Source organism: Phyllobates terribilis, unplaced genomic scaffold (genome assembly GCF_046119375.1).
Source record: "Phyllobates terribilis strain yellow unplaced genomic scaffold, ASM4611937v1 Scaffold_2__4_contigs__length_985480577, whole genome shotgun sequence".
Classification (NCBI taxonomy): Eukaryota; Metazoa; Chordata; class Amphibia; order Anura; family Dendrobatidae; genus Phyllobates; species Phyllobates terribilis.
Window position 1 is genome coordinate 616,412,314 of NW_027362762.1, and position 18,133 is coordinate 616,430,446.

An 18,133-nucleotide genomic window follows, 5' to 3' on the forward strand; every position below is an offset into this window, starting at 1 on the left:
ACTCTTCACCCGGGGATCGAATTTGGGTTCTCAGAGTCCTTTCTTTTTCCCTCTCTGGGTCTTTCCTTCTCTGCTCCACTCTCTCTCTGCAGGCTCATCTGGACCTCTGCTTCTTACTGACTCTGACAGACTGACCCTGATCTTTGATGGTGCCCACCTTAAATACTCCCTCTATGTGTGAGCTCAGGTGACCAGCACCCAATGAGCTCCTATCTTTACCCAGGCTGCTCCCCCTATCTGCCCCTACACTACTTGGGATGTACCACCCCCCTCCCACTCCAGCCAGGAACAGACTCGGTCGTACCTGCACATTTCTAAGTGGGAGTACCGTCGGCCTGCCCCTCGGAAATGGGATGTGTGTGGTGCATGCAGCCTACCGAGCTCAGCTCCACACTCCATCCTTACCCGGGAGTGGAATATCACACCTCTGGGTTGAGGTGCAATACCCCTGTAGCAGCCGAATCCTCAGGGTGCTACATTTGTTTTCGGGAAAAACCCTTTAATCTTCTTTTTCCAGGCTCCCTCTTTACTCTATACATTTAGCTAACAAGTGTTCTGCATTCCCTTGATTCGTATGCTTATGTATAACGTCTCCTGTGAAGTCACTGTTTCTTGAAAAAAATGACTTTTTCTTCTATGGTTTGCCAATCCCTTTTAGACATTAAAGAGGACTGCGCTGCACTACTAACATCTATGTTTAATAAATACTTGCATTTTCCATGAAATAACGATCCTGGAGCATCTTTTCTTATAAACTTGTATTGTGCAGTTTCTTTGCTATTTCTGTGCAATTCTTGAATTTTTATGACTAAATTGGCAATTTGGGGTTTTCTTTTTGTTGAATCAGAAGTTTTTATTAAACATTTTTGTAAAAATATACAAATGAATTCCCTACTGATTGGATTGTATTAGACTGTGTAGGGAGACTCTAGAAACTAGCAACACGCAGTTATCAATGTCTAAGAGGAGGACAAATAATTTCATGGAGAATGCGAGCATTTCCTAAAGTACATTCCAACTTCTTCACTATATGATTTATATCGCTGTATGTTTTTGGATATCTAGGTTATATCACGTAATGAATTAATGTTGGAGGAAACTCGAAACACCATTACAGTGCCTGCATCTTTCATGCTACGGATGTTAGCTTCACTAAACCACATCAGAGCAGGTAAGCTTTATTAAATGGTCATTGTTCTTTCAAAAAACTTTACATAAATCAATCGTACAAGTAAATATAAGAAACTTTGTAATATATCGTATAAGAAAAATTTGCTTCGTTCTCCACTTCCACTCCCCCCACACATACACACACCTCCTCAACTCGCCATCCACTCTGAAAACCGCTCAAATCTGTCTTAGTGAAAACAGGATGGACTTCCAGCGTAGTGAGTTGTGAGGGTATAGCTCCTATTGAAGGATTATAGTTTTATAATGTATAGTCTAGATGTAATAATGATGTACGCACACATATATTCAGTTCCACCAATATAACTTTTTTTAAATGTGCTCCATTTTGCACATCAACCCTGAAAGCACGCCAATTCAGGCTCTATTTACCCTCAAGCTTCCATTGGATCCATCCTGCTGTAGTTTCACTGCTCCTGGTTGATCATGTAGAGTGCAGTCTCTTTCAGCTGGTTTCCTTCCTGCTTTGAAGCGATGTCTCCAGCACTAACATTGAGTGTATTTAAAGGCGTTAGAGTGACTGCAGCCTTGTGTCCTATATGAAGTAAGCTCGCTATGAGGATTCTCCGGTGCCGGGAGCGGGCAGTCATGTGACCGAAAGTATACAATTTGTATACTTCCAGCCACATTCCAACTAGATGTGTCCGGCCTCATTCAATGCAAGTGCGTTTAGTGAGGCCGCAGACACCTAGTCAGCACGTCAGTTTCCGGCGTCCGTAGTGGAGAATCCTCGCAATATGCGTGATGTGAATATTAAAAAGTCTGCAGTCAAATGGAGTGACAAGACACTGTACTGGCAAGACAGCAGTGGTGGCTTTTCAATTTAACCTCTTCACGACTTGAGACGTATCCATATGTCCAGGTCGCCTGGTACTAAACGACCTTGGACGTATGGATACACCATGGCAATTTTGCGCGCACACGCTGTGCGCTCGATCGTTGCCTTGTCGTCACTGTACCAATAAAAATTAAATATTTTTATGAAAAAAAAAACAATAAAAGTACACATTGCCTTTGGTAGTGCATTGCGCTGTAGGGTGGATTGCTGCTAAAAATGGGAAAAAAAAAACTCTCTTAAATCTTCTAACTTAGCAAGTGTTAACGAGCTGAGTGTGACCAGAGTGTAAGTGCAAACGGAAGTAAGTGTGTGACTTGTGTTTCAGTGAAGAGGTATTTAGGAATCCTGCAGAAAATACCTGTGTGAATTGCTGTGAGTTGTTGAATTGTGAACTGCTGAGTGCTTTTCTACCTGTTAGTTTTACTGGGCTTTTTAAAACATAATTTTCTCTCTACAGTTTTACAGTGTCTTATTTTACTACCTGTGTATTTAAGGGTTAACTACATTGCATTTAAATCCTGAGGTGTAGCTATACTCACAAGGGGTTAATTAAGGGTGCAGGGGTCATAATTAAGGGTTTATAAGGGGCAGCTGGTTGTGGCTTCCAGTCTTATGGTAGTGCATTGAGCTGTAGGGTGGATTGCGGCTAAAAGGAGGAAAAAAAAAATTAAAATCTTCTTCCTTAGCGAGTGTGAATGAGCTGAGTGTGACCAGAGCGTCAGTGCAAGCGGAAGTAAGTGTGTGACTTGTGTTTCAGTGACTTGGATTCAGGGAGTTTGGAAGGGAGGAATTTGGACTCAATTGCTGTCTGTATTTTATTAATTCTTTACATTTCTTTTTACTTAACATTTCTGCCTAGGGCAATCCCCATTAGGAAATGAGCTCCATTATTGACAATGCTATCCAGTGTACATCTTGCCACATGTATGCAATCCTTGAACAGCCGGTCGTGGATGCATACTGCTGTGCGAGATGTGTGCACGTTGTGCCTTTGGAAGCCCAGGTACTGGATCTAAATGAGCAGCTGGCAACACTGAGATCCATTGACAATATGGAAAGGAGTCTGCTGCTCACTGAGGTAGATGTGGGGGACGGTGGTAGTAGGGAGCTGCAGGACAGTGAGGCAGCTAGCTGGGTGACAGTTAGAAGGGGGGGGTAGAGGGAAGAGTGCCAGGGAGGCTAGTCCTGATCTGACACACCCCAATAAGTTTGCAAAGTTGGCAGATGAGGGGGGTATCGGTACAGGGGTAGCACTGCTGCAGCAAGGCATGTCCTCTGAAAGCTGGAGGAGTGTCAGCTCCAGTAAGGGGGGAAATAGGAGAGCAGGGCAGGCCAGGCAGGTGCTGGTAGTGGGGGACTCAATTATTAGGGCAACAGATAGGGCAATCTGTCACAAAGACAGGAATCGTCGAACAGTGTGCTGCCTACCTGGCGCTCGAGTCCGGCACATCGCTGATCGGGTTGACAGATTATTGGGAGGGGCTGGTGAGGACCCAGCGGTCATGGTGCACATTGGCACAAATGACAAAGTTAGAGGTAGGTGGAAGGTCCTTAAAGATGATTTCAGGGAATTAGGCTGCAAGCTTAAAGCAAGGACCTCCAAGGTGGTATTCTCTGAAATACTACCTGTGCCACACCAGAGAGGCAATGGGAGATTAGGGAGATAAATAAGTGTCTCAGGAACTGGTGTAGGAAGGAGGGGTTTGGGTTCCTGGAGAACTGGGTCGACTTCTCAGTTGGCTACAGATTCTACGCTAGGGACGGGCTGCACCTTAATGAGGAGGGTGCAGCTGTGCTGGGGGAGAAAATGGCTAGAAGGTTAGAGGAGTGTTTAAACTAGGGATTGGGGGGGAGAGTATTCATTTTATAGGTGGGGAAGATAGTGCAGATAGTGACATGGGCACAAATAAAGAAATTGGGGGTGGGGTTAGAAGAGTCAATATAGTAAGAAGGAATAGAGGTACAGAGAGATACATAAAATGCATGTACACTAATGCCAGAAGCCTCACCAACAAAATGGAGGAATTAGAATTAATTTTGTTGGAAAATAATTGACATGGTGGGGATATCTGAGATATGGCTGGACGAGAGCCATGTCTGGTCAGTTAATTTACAGGGCTATAGTCTGTTCAGAAGTGACCGTAGAAACAGATGAGGGGGAGGGTTTATATGTAAAATCATCCTTAAAACCCATCTTGGGTGAGAATATATGTGAATCTAATCAAAATGTAGAGTCCCTGTGGGTGGAGATAAGGGGAGGGGGAAAAAATAATAAATTACTGATAGGGGTTTGTTATAAGTCTCCAAAAATAATGGAAGCAGCGGAGAATATCCTCATAAAGCAAATAGATGAAGTAGCGACTCAAGGAGAAGTCATTGTTATGGGGAACTTCAACTACCCTGAAAAACATTGGGGAACAGAAACCTGTAGTTCAAGCAAAGGTAATAGGTTTTTGACAACTTTGAGAGACAATTACCTTTCACAACTGGTTCAGGACCCAACAAGAAGGGGGGCACTTCTAGACCTAATATTAACCAACAGGCCAGACCGCATATCAAATATATGAGTTGGGGGTCACTTGGGTAATAGTGATCACAAAGTAAAAAGTTTTCATGTATCCTTTAATAAGATGTGTAGTAGAGGGGTTACAAGGACACTAAACTTCAGGAAGGCAAATTTCCAACGGTTGAGAGATGATCTTAGTGCAATAAACTGGGACGATATCCTGGGACATAAAACTACAAAAAGTAAATGGGAGACATTTATTCGCATCCTGAATAGGACCTGTGCACGATATATACCCTATCGGAATACTAGAATGCTAGAAATAGGAGGTAACCACTATGGCTAAATAGAGCTGTAAGGGGCGCAATAAGTGACAAAAAAAAAGCATTTAGAGAACTAAAGCAAGTAGGTAGTGATGAGGCATTAGATAAATACAGGAAATTAAATAAATTCTGTAAAAACCAAATCAAGGCAGCAAAGATTGAGACAGAGAGACTCATTGCCAGAGAAAGTAAAAATAATCCCAAAATATTCTTTAACTACATAAATAGTAAAAAACTAAAAAATGATAGTGTTGGCCCCCTTAAGAATAGTCTAGGTGAATTGGTGGATGAGGAAAAAGCCAATAAGCTAAATGATTTTTTCAACAGTATTTATTTTTATTTTTTTTTTGAGAAAGAGAAGAAAAAAAAAAAAAGGGACTAGGGAACAGAAAAGGGAAAAAAGGAAAAAAAAAAGAAAAACTAAACTTAGGAAAAAAATTTTAATTTTTGTGATCAATCTAGGGGACTCTATAACTAATAGTATACAAAACAAAACATGCTAATTACGTTTTCTAATAATTTCCAGCCATTCACATATGGTTTTAAAGTGGAGAAGGTTTTTTTTTTTGTTTTCTTTTGGGATAAGTATGCCCTTGAAATCAAATGTTAGATATCTTTAGAAGCTCTTATTGTTACATATATATTTAAATAGTGCATCAATTGTTTATTCAATGAACTTCACATATATAAAAAACTTGGGTAAAAAGTGATCAAATAATTAGTGCATTACTAAGTGACAGTTCACATTGTAATATGTTTGTAGAGGATGGATGTACTATAGGGTTAAACTAGTGTTTAGATCACTGCTAGCCTGGAATTAGTGATGCTGATATCACAGCTGATTTTGGTGGGTGTTACCCTTGGCAGCTTCCCTTGACTGTTTTTCCTTGAAAAGTGCAACATTTATTCAGTACTTTATGCTATGACTAAGGGTCAAATATGATCCGAAATGCGTAAGCCTACACATGCTTTTATTTCTGTTGGAATTGCATTTTTTAACGATGGATTAAATAAAGGCTTTTTTTAATTTTTCTACATCGTGTGCTGGAAAACTATTTTTTGCTTTCACTGTGTACAGTTCTGGTCTCCGGTGTATAAGAAAGACATAGCTGAACTAGAGTGGGTGCAGAGAAGAGCGACCAAGGTTATCAGAGGACTGGGGGGGTCTGCAATACCAAGACAGGTTATTACACTTGGGGTTATTTAGTTTGGAAAAATGAAGGCTTAGGGGGTGATCTTATTACTATGTAAAAGTATATGAGGGGGCAGTACAAAGACCTTTCTACTGATCTTTTTACTCTGAGGCCTGAGACGGGGACAAGGGGGCATCTTCTACGTCTGGAGGAAAGAAGGTTTAATCATAATCACAGACCCGGATTCTTTACTGTAAGAGCAGTGAGACTATGGAACTCTCTGCCGCATGATGTTGTAATGAGTGATTCACTACTAAAATTTAAGAAGGGCATGGATGCCTTTCTTGAAAAGTATAATATTACAGGTTATATATACTAGATTCCTTGATAGGGCGTTGATCCAGGGAACTAGTCTGATTGTCATATGGAGTCAGGAAGGATTTTTTTTCCCCAATGTGGAGCTTGGTGTTTGCCACATGGAGTTTTTTGCTTTCCTCTGGATCAACATGTTAGGCTATGGGTTGAACTAGATGGACTTAGTCTTCCTTCAACCTTAAAAACTATGTTACTATGTTACATTTGGTATTGCTGTGTCTGGAACTACTGACCTATAAAACTGTCTTACTAGTTAACCCCTTTAGTGAACGCAGTAAAAAAAATAAATAAGGGGCAAAAAACGATGCTTTATCATCATACTGCCGAGCTAAAAGTGGAATAAAACGTGATCAAAAGACGAATGTAAATAAAGATAGTATTGCTGAAAACGTAATCTTGTCCCGCAAAATAGAAGCCGCTATACAGCTCCATCAGCCGAAAAATAAGTTATAGCTCTCAGAATAAAGCGATGTAAAAATAATTATTTTTTCTCTAAAAGTTTTTATTGTGTAAAAGCGCCAAAGCATAAAAAAATTATATAAATGGGGTATCGCTGTAAACATACTGACCCAAAGAATAAATCTGCCTTATCAATTTTACCACACCCGGAATGGCATAAAAAAAATAATTCCTGAATTTCTGGATTTTGTTCATTCTGTTTCCCAAAATTATAGCTCTCAAATATGGTGCTGCAAAAACTAGTTCTTGCAAAAAAAAAGCGTCTTTTAGTATGTGACAGCTTCCAAACCTAAAAACCCGATATAAATCTGGTATCACTGTAATCGCACCGACACGAAGAATAATGTTGTCTAATCACTTATACCGCATGATAAACGGCATAAAAAATAAAACCAATTGTTCACCTGCTGTTGATTTGTTCATTCTGCCTCCCAAAGATCACAGTAAAGCTCTGCTCACATTTATCCAGCTTTCTACGGTGAGCGCTTTCACCGGGGTTTCCATGTAAATCTCTGAAATGCGTGATTCCGACAGAACCCCCGGCAGAAAATGTCCTTTAATGAGTCAAATGGAGGCAATGTGGACACTGTCTGACCAGTGATCCGATGGTGTCTGTCTTCTTAGTAGGTGTGCATAAAAGCGCACTTCTGAAAAAAGCAACGTACAGGTCACTACAACGGCAGTTTGCAGTTTTCACTCAGCAACATCCACTGCAGCTTGTTTCTGGAAAACACCCATGTAGTCAAAATCCTCACCACACCTGTAGATAAATTCCCAAAGGGGTATAATCTCCAAAATGGGGTCACTTGAGGGAGGATTCTGTTCACACATAGGGGCTCTGTGTATGGAGTCCCTATACTATTCTAGGAAAATCTGTGCTCCAGGAGGCAAATAACGCTCCATCCCTCCCGAGTCTAGCCGTGTGGCTAAGCAGTACTGTACAGCCACATGTGGGGTTTTTCTCACTCAGCAGTGGGACAAATTTTGGTACCATTTTTACCTATTTCCCAGTGTGAAAATGTAAAATCTGGGGCTAAAACAAAACTTTGGTGGTAAAAATGTAATTATTCTTTCTTCACCGCCCAAAAATATAAAACTCTGTGAGGCACATGTAGTGTCAACATGCTCACTTTAGGCCTAGATGAATTCATTGAGAGCTGTAGTTTGTAAAATGGGATCTCTTATGGGGGATTCTGCTGTTCTGGCATCTTAGGGGCTCTGCCATTGTGACATGGCACTGTCAAACCAGTCCAACAAAATCCGATCTACAATATGGCACTCCTTCCCTTGTGAACTTTCCCCTGTGCCTCAAAACTAGTTTTCTACCACATTTTGGGAATCTGCGTACCCAGGAGAAATTGCTCAACACATTTTGGGGTCCATTTTCTCCTGCTATCCTTGTGAAAATGAAAAAATGGGGGCTAAAACAACATTTTTGTGGGAAAAGTTTTTTTTTTTTCCATTTTCACAGATCAACGTTGTGAAATTTTGTGAAGCACCTGTGGGTTCAAAGTGCTCACCACACATATATCAATAAATTCCTTGAGTGATCTAGTTTCCAAAATGGGGTCACTTCTGGGGCTTTTCCACTGTTTATGCATATCAGGTACTCTCCAAAAGCGACATGACACCCCCAGACCATTCCATCAAAGTCTGCGTTCCAAACCGCCACTCCTTCTTTTCTGAGCTCTGCCGTGCGCCCAAACCGTAGTTTAGCCCCACATATGGGGTTTATGCTTACACATTCAAACTGAAATTGCCCAAAAAATTTTGGGTTTCATTTTCTCCTGTAACCCTTGTGAAAATAAAAAAAAAACTGGTGCTGAAAGAACATTTTTTGGGAAAAATGTTTTTTTGTTTTTTTTTTATTTTATTTTCACAACTCTATGTTATAAACATGTGTGAAGCACCTTGAGGATTACCACACATCTAGATAAGTTCCCTGATGTGGACTACTTTCCAAAATGGTGTCACTTGTGTGGGGTTTCCACTGTTTAGGCACATCAGGCTTTTGCATTCAAAAAGTCAAATGGCGCTTTTTCCCTTCCAAGCCCTGCTGTGTGTCCAAACAGTAGTTTTCCTCCACATATTGTACTGGGTATCGGTGTACTCAGAAGAAATTGGACAACAAATTGCATGGTGCAATTTGTCCGTTTATCCTTATTAAAATGCAAAATTTGGAGCTAAAAGACATTTTTGTGGGAAAAATGTTAAATTTTTATTTTCATGGCTCAATGTTCTAAACTTCTGTGAAGGTGATCACCACACATCTAGATAAGTTCCCTGAGGGGTCTAGTTTCCCAAATTTTGTCACTTGTGAAGGGTTTTCACTGTTTAGGCACATAAGGGGCTCTCCAAACACGGCATTGTATCCGCTAATTATTCCAGTAAATTTTGCATTCAAAAAGTCAAATGCCACTCCTTTCCCGCCCTGCCTTGCTCCCAAACAGTGATTTTCCCCTACATATGGATTTATTGCATGCTGAGGAGAAATTGCACAGCAAATTTTGGGGTCCATTTTTTCCTGTTACCCTTGGGAAAATAAAAAAAATTGGGTCTAAAGTAAAATTTTAGTGAAAAAAAGTTAAATGTTCATTTTTTTCTTCCACATTCCAAAAATTCCTGTGAAGCACCTGAAGGGTTAATAAACTTCTTGAATGTGGTTTTGAGCACCTTGAGGGGTGTAGTTTTTAGAATGGTATCACTTTGCTAATTTTTCAACATTTTTGCCAATATACTGTTTTTTTCACATAAATGCAAAAAATATCGAACAAATTTTACCACCATCATGAAGTACAATATGTCCCGAAAAAATATTCTCATAATCAGTGGGATCAGTTTAAGCGTTCCAGAGTTATTGACAGTAGTCAGTATTGTAAAATTTGTCCTGGTCATGAAGGTGAAAACAGGCTTGGGGGGCGAAGGGGTTAACATCAACAGTAAATAAAACTTAAGAAATCACATAGCAGGAAAATGGACTACATTATTCCCACTCATATTGCAATTGCAGGTTACATTCTATGCAATAAATTATGCTGTGTATCGCAATTAAATAAAAAGGGAGAATAAATTAAATTCCCAATTAAATAAAAAGGGTGAGACATGTACCGTATTTTTCGGACTATAAGACTCACCAGACCATAAGACACACCTAGGTTTTAGAGAAGGAAAATCGAAAAAAAAATTAAAGCAAAAAATGTGGTCATGATGCACTGTTATGGGGGAGGGGGTCTGCTGCTGACACTGTTATAGGGGTAATGTCTCCCAATTCTGTATCTATACCTCTCATCCTGGTATATACAGTGGGTACGGAAAGTATTCAGACCCCTTTAAATTTTTCACTCTTTGTTTCATTGCAGCCGTTTGGTAAATTCTAAAAAGTTCATTTGTTTTCTCATTAAGGTACACTCTGCACCCCATCTTGACTGAAAAAAAAACCGAAATGTAGGAATTTTTGCAAATTTATTAAAAAAAGAAAAGCTGAAATATCACATGGTCATAAGTATTCAGACCCTTTGCTCCGACACTCATATTTAAGTCACATGCTGTCCATTTCCTTGTCATCCTCCTTGAGATGGTTCTACTCTTTCATTGGAGTCCAGCTGTGTTTAATTAAACTGATAGGTGTGTGCCTTTCCAAATCAAATGCTGTCTATATAAGACCTCATAGCTCACAGTGCATGTCAGACCAAATGAGAATCATGAGCTCAAAGGAACTACCCAAGGAGCTCAGAGACAGAATTGTGGCAACGCACAGATCTGGCCAAGGTTATTAAAGAATTTCTGTATTACTCAAGGTTCCTAAGAGCACAGTGGCCTCCATAATCCTTAAATGGAAGAAGTTTGGGACCACCAGAAGTCTTCCTAGACCTGGCCGTCCAGCTAAACTGAGTAATTGTGGGAGAAGAGCTTTGGTGAGAAAGGTAAAGAACCACCCCAAGATCACTGTGGCTGAGCTCCAGAGATGCAGTAGGGAGATGGGAGAAAGTTCCACAAAATCAACTATCACTGCAGCCCTCCACCAGTCGGGCCTTTATGGCTGAGTGGCCCAGCGGAAGCCTCTCCTCAGTGCAAGACATATGAAAGCCCACATAGAGTTTGCTCAAAAACACATGAAGGACTCCCAGACTGAGAAATAAGATTTTCTGGTCTGATGAGACGAAGATAGAACTTTTTGGTGATACTTCTAAGCGGTATGTGTAGAGAAAACCAGGCACTGCTCATCACCTGCCCAATACCATCCCAACAGTGAAACATGATGGTGGCAGCATCATGCTATGGGGGTGTTTTTCAGCTGCAAGGACAGGATGACTGGTTGCAATTGAAGGAAACATGAATGCGGCCAAGTACAGAGATATCCTGGATGAATACCTCTTCCAGAGTGCTCTGGACCTCAGACTTGGTCAAAGGTTCACCTTCCAACAAGACAATGACCCTAAGCACACAGCTAAAATAACAAAGGAGTGGCTTCAGAATAACTCTGTGACCATTCTTAACTGGCCCAGCCGGAGCCCTGACCTAAACCCAGTTGAGCATCCCTGGAGAGACCTGAAAATAGCTGTCCACCAACTTTCACCATCCAACCTGATGGAACTGGAGAGGATCTGCAAGGAAGAATGGCAGAGGATCCCCAAATCCAGGTGTGAAAAACTTGTTGCATCATTCCCAAACAGACTCATGGCTGTACTTGCTCAAAAGGGTGCTTCTACTCAAAACTGAGCAAAGGGTCTGAATACTTACGACCATGTGATATTTCAGTTTTTCTTTTTTAATAAATTTGCAAAAATTTCTACATTTCTGTTTTATTACAGTCAAGATGGGGTGCAGAGTGTACTTTAATGAGAAAACAAATGAACTTTTTAGAATTTACCAAATGACTGCAATCAAACAAAGAATGAAAAATTTAAATGGGTCTGAATACTTTCCGTACCTACTGTATATGCCCCCATTCTGGTAAATATGGCCCCTCCCCTTCCTGTTATACGTTGCCCCCATTCCCATCCTGGTATACATTGTCCCCTATTCTGGGATATATGGCACCCTTAGCCTGGTATGCATGGCGCCCCCAACCTGGTATGCATGGCTCCCCCGGCCTGGTATACATGGCTCCCCCAGCCTGGTATGCATGGCACCCCCATCCTGGCATGCATGGCACCCCCATCCTGGTATGCATGGCATCCCCATCACCGTGCACACAAAAAAAAATAAAAGGATTCTACTCGCCTTCAGCGCTGCGTCCTGTTCTTCTGCCAGCAGCTGATCTCAGCGTGTGAGCCGCACATGACTTTACTGCCATGCTCCCTCATATACTGAGATCAGCTGCTGGAATAGTCACTGCTCCCCACGCTGGGATTATGGATGTTGGGAACAGGGACTATTCACTCTCCTTAATAGTGCGCACAGTGTCAGCGGCCAGGTGATCACCTGTGCACACTACTAAAGAGAATGAATATTCACTCCTCTCCACGCCCATTGGAGTGGGGAGTAGTGAATATTCATGCTCTTTAATAGCGGGCACATGTGACCGCCCAGCTGCTGCCGGAAGTCGGCAGCTGGCTCACACTGCGCGCTTTTAAGGAGAATGAATATTCAGTACTCCACATGCCCATGGGCGTGGGGAGCAGTGAATATTCATTTTCTTTTAACAGCGGGCACACGCAAGAGCTGCAGCCTCCGGCTTCTCCGCCGCTGCCTGTCCCCCCCCCCCACCACCATCCACAGCCACGTTCGGACTATAAGACGTACCCCCCACTTTCCTCCTAAATTTTGTAGGAAAAAAGTGTGTTTTATAGTCCAAAAATACGGTAATTAAAACAGAACAGGAGAACTGAACTTTGTTTCGTAACAAACACGATAGCTGCTGCAGCTCTTACATATCTGCTGTATTCTAACACTATTGCAACACATGCTGCCGGTGAGATGGGAGCTGGAGCTGAGAGGAACCTGCAGATGAGTCAGGTATAATCGCACACCGCTCTACAGTGAGATAAGGAGAGCACAGAGCGGCCATCACACATCACACTGGTGGTGCCCCATTTCATGTATAATAAGCTCTGGAGGCAAATTCTCATGCAGATCAGTGTCTGGTCTAAAGTTCTGAAAAGCTCATTTACATATAAGAAAAATGTGGACTTCTCTGAAATAAGAAATCAGATCATAGATATCAAAGTATCATTTTATTCAGCTTCCTACGACCTACGTGCTCATATACACTACTTAGGAGCGTTGATCCTACTGACAGATTCCCTTTAATAAAAGTAGGATGTCCATGTATCTGAAGATGATTGTTTTATATGATTAAATTGAGGACTGTAAGAGCAGCCTAAGGTAAGTAAATTAGGGTTGTTTATGGCGATATCCAGAATGACACACTGTAGATTTATTACTGAGATACAGTATATTGCACATCGTAGTATTGATTATATATTCACAGTATTCAAGGATTATTTTGTGAATAATTGACAATTTTTGTCGTTGTCTGTGATTGGTCATTGTTGGTTTTTAATTTCCTTTTCAGTGTAATTGTGGTAACTCTGACTAAGGGGCGTTTAACGCAAGAACCGCGTCAGATTTTTTTATCCAGACAACATTTGTAATATTTTTAATTGACTTGAAATAAAGAATTTTGGTATTTTTAAGAAGAAGTGGAAGTTGTGCAAGCCTCTCTCTTTTCATGTATAATATGCTCATTTCATTCCATGCCTCCTCTGGAGTAAATTGCACTTGTTGATGTGTTAAGTCTTTCTTTCTTCATTCCCAGATCGAGCAGAGCAGAGGGCTGAAGGTATTGCACAAGAAAACTCAAATGAAGATGAGTGATCCGGTTAATACTACGTGTACATAATGTGTACAATATTTTCTTATTAAAAAACAATAATATTTTGGTTCAGGGTATGATTCTTTATTGTAAAGTATGGATAATATATATACCAAATATTTGCAAGTTAACTATTTAAGTTTCTTTCTCTTACATTTAAGGCTGGAAAGAAGTCTTAGTCTGCTGTTTTAAAGAACAATTTCTATAACAATTTTATAATGGTGGAGTTGAGTGTATTGGTACATACGTGTTTAAAGTTTATTATACATTTGTAAATGTTTTATTGCCATTGTTGTAGTCGTCCTTTACTTTATGCTGTGCACTTTGTTTTTATAATTTATTGTAACATGACAATGTAAAGGAAGAAAGTGAAATCGCAATCATTGTCTGGGAAATATGAGAGATTGCTTTTAGATATATCATAGGGGTTTTCCCAAGAAAGAAAGCTATCCACTAACCTGTGGAAAGGGGAAAATTTGCTAACTGCTGGTGGTCCAGTCACTGGCATGCTCTGAGATACTGAGATCATGACTCTGGGACCTCAAGAACGGAGTTGCAGAACCTCTTTTTGAATGAAGAGGCACAGCGCATGGTCGTTCAATTCCATTGACAATTAATGGAGCGAAGGTAGAGCATGTACACCTCTCCTCCATTCAAAACAGGATACTATCTGCTTTTGCCAGTTATTCTCAATCCTACTGAAAAAGCATAGATTTTTTTTTTTTAGGTGGGGGGGAGGAGGAATAAGCCTTTTAATGATATAGAACGTAATGTATGATTGTAGATGAATATGCGGTCTCTTGCCATGTTGGCTCCCAAAGAATAGTTTTCTTGTTCATGAGGTTTTTTCCTTTTTTTTAACCAGCTGTACTGCCAGTTAGCATGTGATACAATGTCTTTACTTTAGAAATAAAATAGGTTTACTAGGTGCAGGCAGTAAGATCAGTGTGACCTGGTTAGACATCTTAGTCTTACCAGATCACACGGAGAAAGCCGCTTCTATGCTTTTCTTTGGTCGTTTTTTTTTTTTCTCCCCTTCTGATGCTTCCTTCTTATGATTGAGCGTCATGCAGGGAAAAAAGTAATTTTCCCAAGGGAAGAATCTCTGCTAACACTCCCTTGGTTATAGTAGAAAGTAGCATATACACCATATACACTTCAAATCTAATATCTCCGCAACAGAGATGAGAAATAAAAAAATATATATGTTTAATTCTCATCTTCATCTTATTTCCATGTGTAAATAATGGGGAAAGGTCCTTTTTAAATGTAGTGCCCCCATAATATGATGTGAAAATTATTCAGTGCATTCAAACAGCAAAAGAAGCCTGTTAAAAAGAAAGGAGCATTTAGCAGAAATAGAAGCCCCTCTCTGTTAAGTTCATTTTTCTGCCTTACAGTACGATACGATGCTTGGGCTGCACCATGTTGTGCTTTATTGTTCCCAAGCACCAAATGTTAGTGGTATTGTTTTGGAATAAGTTTATTAAAGCCACCCATATGTCATTATAATTGGTGCAGTGGTGTTCTTGTGCATGAATTTTTATTGGGGTTGCAAAAAAAAAAGACCAGATACATGGATCTGTTGGCTGCTCCTCTAAGGTATACCACAAAAAAAAAACATTTAGCTCTTGTCCACAATCTCAGAATGATTAGTGACCCACATTGGGCTGCAATAAAGCCCATCCTTCCCACTGCATATCAGAAATTAAATAAAAAATTGTCTGACGAGATTGTGTGCATGTGACGTGCAAATAACAACATCATGGCTACTTGATAATTATTACAATAACCCAAAGAAAAATAAAAAGACTTGAGCTGATAAACCATCCCCTGAAGTAGAAAATGTGGGTTAGGAGTCAATTTGTGAATGATTGTATTACACCCATGATTAAGCCTGTGATTCGCATTGGGCTCCTTACCCATGTCTTCCACTCTAAAGAATGCTATGGCTTGTCTGCTCATGTCTTTTAAAAAATGTTTGGGTTGATGTTGTATTTATTAAGTAGCCTTGATCTTGTTATTTGCATGAGACATGTCTGCAACCTCATCTGGCTCATTCTGCTCTGTCTTTATTTCTTTCTGATAAGCCTGGCTTTATTGGAGCTGAGATACATTGTGTATTTTTTTTTGTTACTTTTTTCATATTTGTAATTAAGTATTGATAATGAACTTTTTGTGAACTACCTTTTTAGGAGCAATCACTATTTCATGCATTTATCCTGTCTTGTTTTCCTTTTTTTGTCCTATTGTAGATTATACTTATACAGTGGGGACCAAAAGTTTTGCTTTTTTTTTTTTTTTTTTTTAAGTGTGATTACTCCTTTCTGGTTGTGATGTCATTTCCCTGGTGATGAATTGAAAGTGCATGAAGTTGTCATGATGCAAGACCTTAATTTTAACCAAAATGATTTTGACTATAGGTATGGTCATTTAATTTAAAAAAAATGACTGCCAAAAGTTTTTCATATACCATTTATTCATCACAACGTAGTGCAAGGGTCTCAAACTGAGCCGGGTAAAGGGGCCGCCCATAGAAAAAAATTGAATACGAAGGGCAGGAGAAAATTACATTTTTAATGATACCATTATTTTTTTTTAAATGACTTTGATCATCTTTTTTAGCGTTTTTTTTTTTTCTTTTTAATGGTGTTCATCATATTGGTTATGATACTGGTCTTCCCTTTTTCTTAAATTTTTTCATAAAACTGCATTTTTGATGGCCAAATATTATTCCATTCTTTTTTCATTCTTTATTTTACATTTTCTTTTAAATGTTTTCCTTTTTTTTTACCCCCATTGGCCCCATACAGTAATATAGATTTTCAATTAGCCCCATATAATAATTCTGGCCCTCATCCTGTAATAATGTCTCCAATCCTGCAATAATGTCCCCAGTAGCATCATAATGTTCCCAATCCTGTAATTATGTCCTCTATTTTGTAATAATGTCACTCAGCCTGTAATAATGTCCCCTGTCCTGTAATGTACCTCAGCCTATAATAATGTCCTTCACCCTGTAATAATGTCCCTCAGCCTTTAATAATGTCTCCGTCCTGCAATAATGGTCACCAATCCTGTAATAATGTCCTTCAGCCTTTAATAATGTCCCTCGTCCTGTAATAATCGTCCCCATCCTGTAATAATGGTAACCTATCCTTTAATAATGTCCCCAATCCTGCAATTCATTGTTTACAATGCTATAACTTAGTATTTTTGTAACATAACCTCTTGCTTTATTTACTGCTCCACACCGACGGGGCATTGAAGCCACTAGGGTATTCAAGACATCTTGAGGGATCTTGCTCCATTCAATTTGCAAATCTGCAAACAATTCAACGTTATTGCTATGAGTACGGGGCCCCAACTCGTTGCCCTAACTCATCCCAAAGGTGCTTTATAACATTTTTTCTTTGCTAACCAAATTTTGACTAAATTGGATGTGTGCTTAGGATCATTGACTTGCTGGAATTTCCATCCCCTGCCTACTTTGGTTTTACCATTTGGCAGCATTATCTTCTCCAGTATATCCTTGCACGTGGCAGCATTCATATTTCCATCAATTCTATGCAGAGGGCCAATGGCAGATGCAGAAAAGCAGCCCCAAAGCATGACATTGCCACCACCATGTTTCACTGTAGGTGCGTGGTACCTTACATCATTACGTTTTCAAATTGGGCGGTATATACAGTGCTTGCCATCACTACCCAAAGGATTGAACTTGGATTCATCTGACCACAACACCTTAGACCAATCTGTCTCTTTCCATTGATTGAGGTCAAGTCGGACCTTCCGGTTCTTTGCAGAGATGAAATGCTTCTTGACTGGAACTCATGCATTCAGCCCTACTGCTCTTAGCCGTCACACGACAGTTTAGCGACTTACTTTAACCCCATACTCTTCGTTCATTTAATGCGAAATTTGTACAGCACTTTTATGGACATCAGATACTGACTTTTTCTTAATAATGTGAACTACTCTGGAAGTTTTCCATGGTTGTCCATTTCTAGGTTTGTCAGCTGTTCCATAACCTTTTTTTCTTTCTTTAGTGTACGTGACAGTTGAATTCCATTCCTACCTCTTTTTGGCTTTTGCCTGACTTCACTCTCAGAATAATAAGCTTCCTGACATATGATAAATTTGGCTTTGTCTTTGCCATGTTTTAACCTAAAAACACACACGAAAAAAAAATGTAAGCAAAATTCGACTACCCATGACAAAATATGCAAAACATTTGGCCCAGCAAATGTTGAACACTAACACGTAAAGGGATAAAACAATGTCAAACACAATTTTCTTCCTTATAGCTGACAACCATTTGCTTCCGGTTTACTAAAATCACCAGGAAAATGGCATCACAACAACCAGACAGAAGTAATCACACTTTAAAAAAAAAAAAAAAAGTAAAACTTTTGGTCACCACTGTAGCTCGACTAGCAATCTTGAATTTTCATTGCCGATGCCTGTCTGTTAGTGCACAATATGTTTGTAATG

The 18,133-nt window shown here is 39.9% G+C and overlaps 1 protein-coding gene across 4 annotated transcripts in view; it reads left to right on the plus strand.

Moving 5' to 3' along the window:
* The window catches only part of DCAF6 (DDB1 and CUL4 associated factor 6), a 287,738-nt gene extending 269,957 nt beyond the window's left edge, over window positions 1-17,781 (plus strand). For all 4 annotated transcript variants that reach the window (XM_073666525.1, XM_073666526.1, XM_073666527.1 and 1 more), the window contains 2 exons: window positions 1,066-1,171; window positions 13,583-17,781. In XM_073666525.1, the coding sequence (XP_073522626.1) occupies window positions 1,066-1,171; window positions 13,583-13,641 (165 nt within the window). In that variant the 3' untranslated portion in view covers window positions 13,642-17,781. The remainder of the gene's footprint in view (window positions 1-1,065; window positions 1,172-13,582) is intronic.
* Window positions 17,782-18,133: the final 352 nt, after the last annotated feature.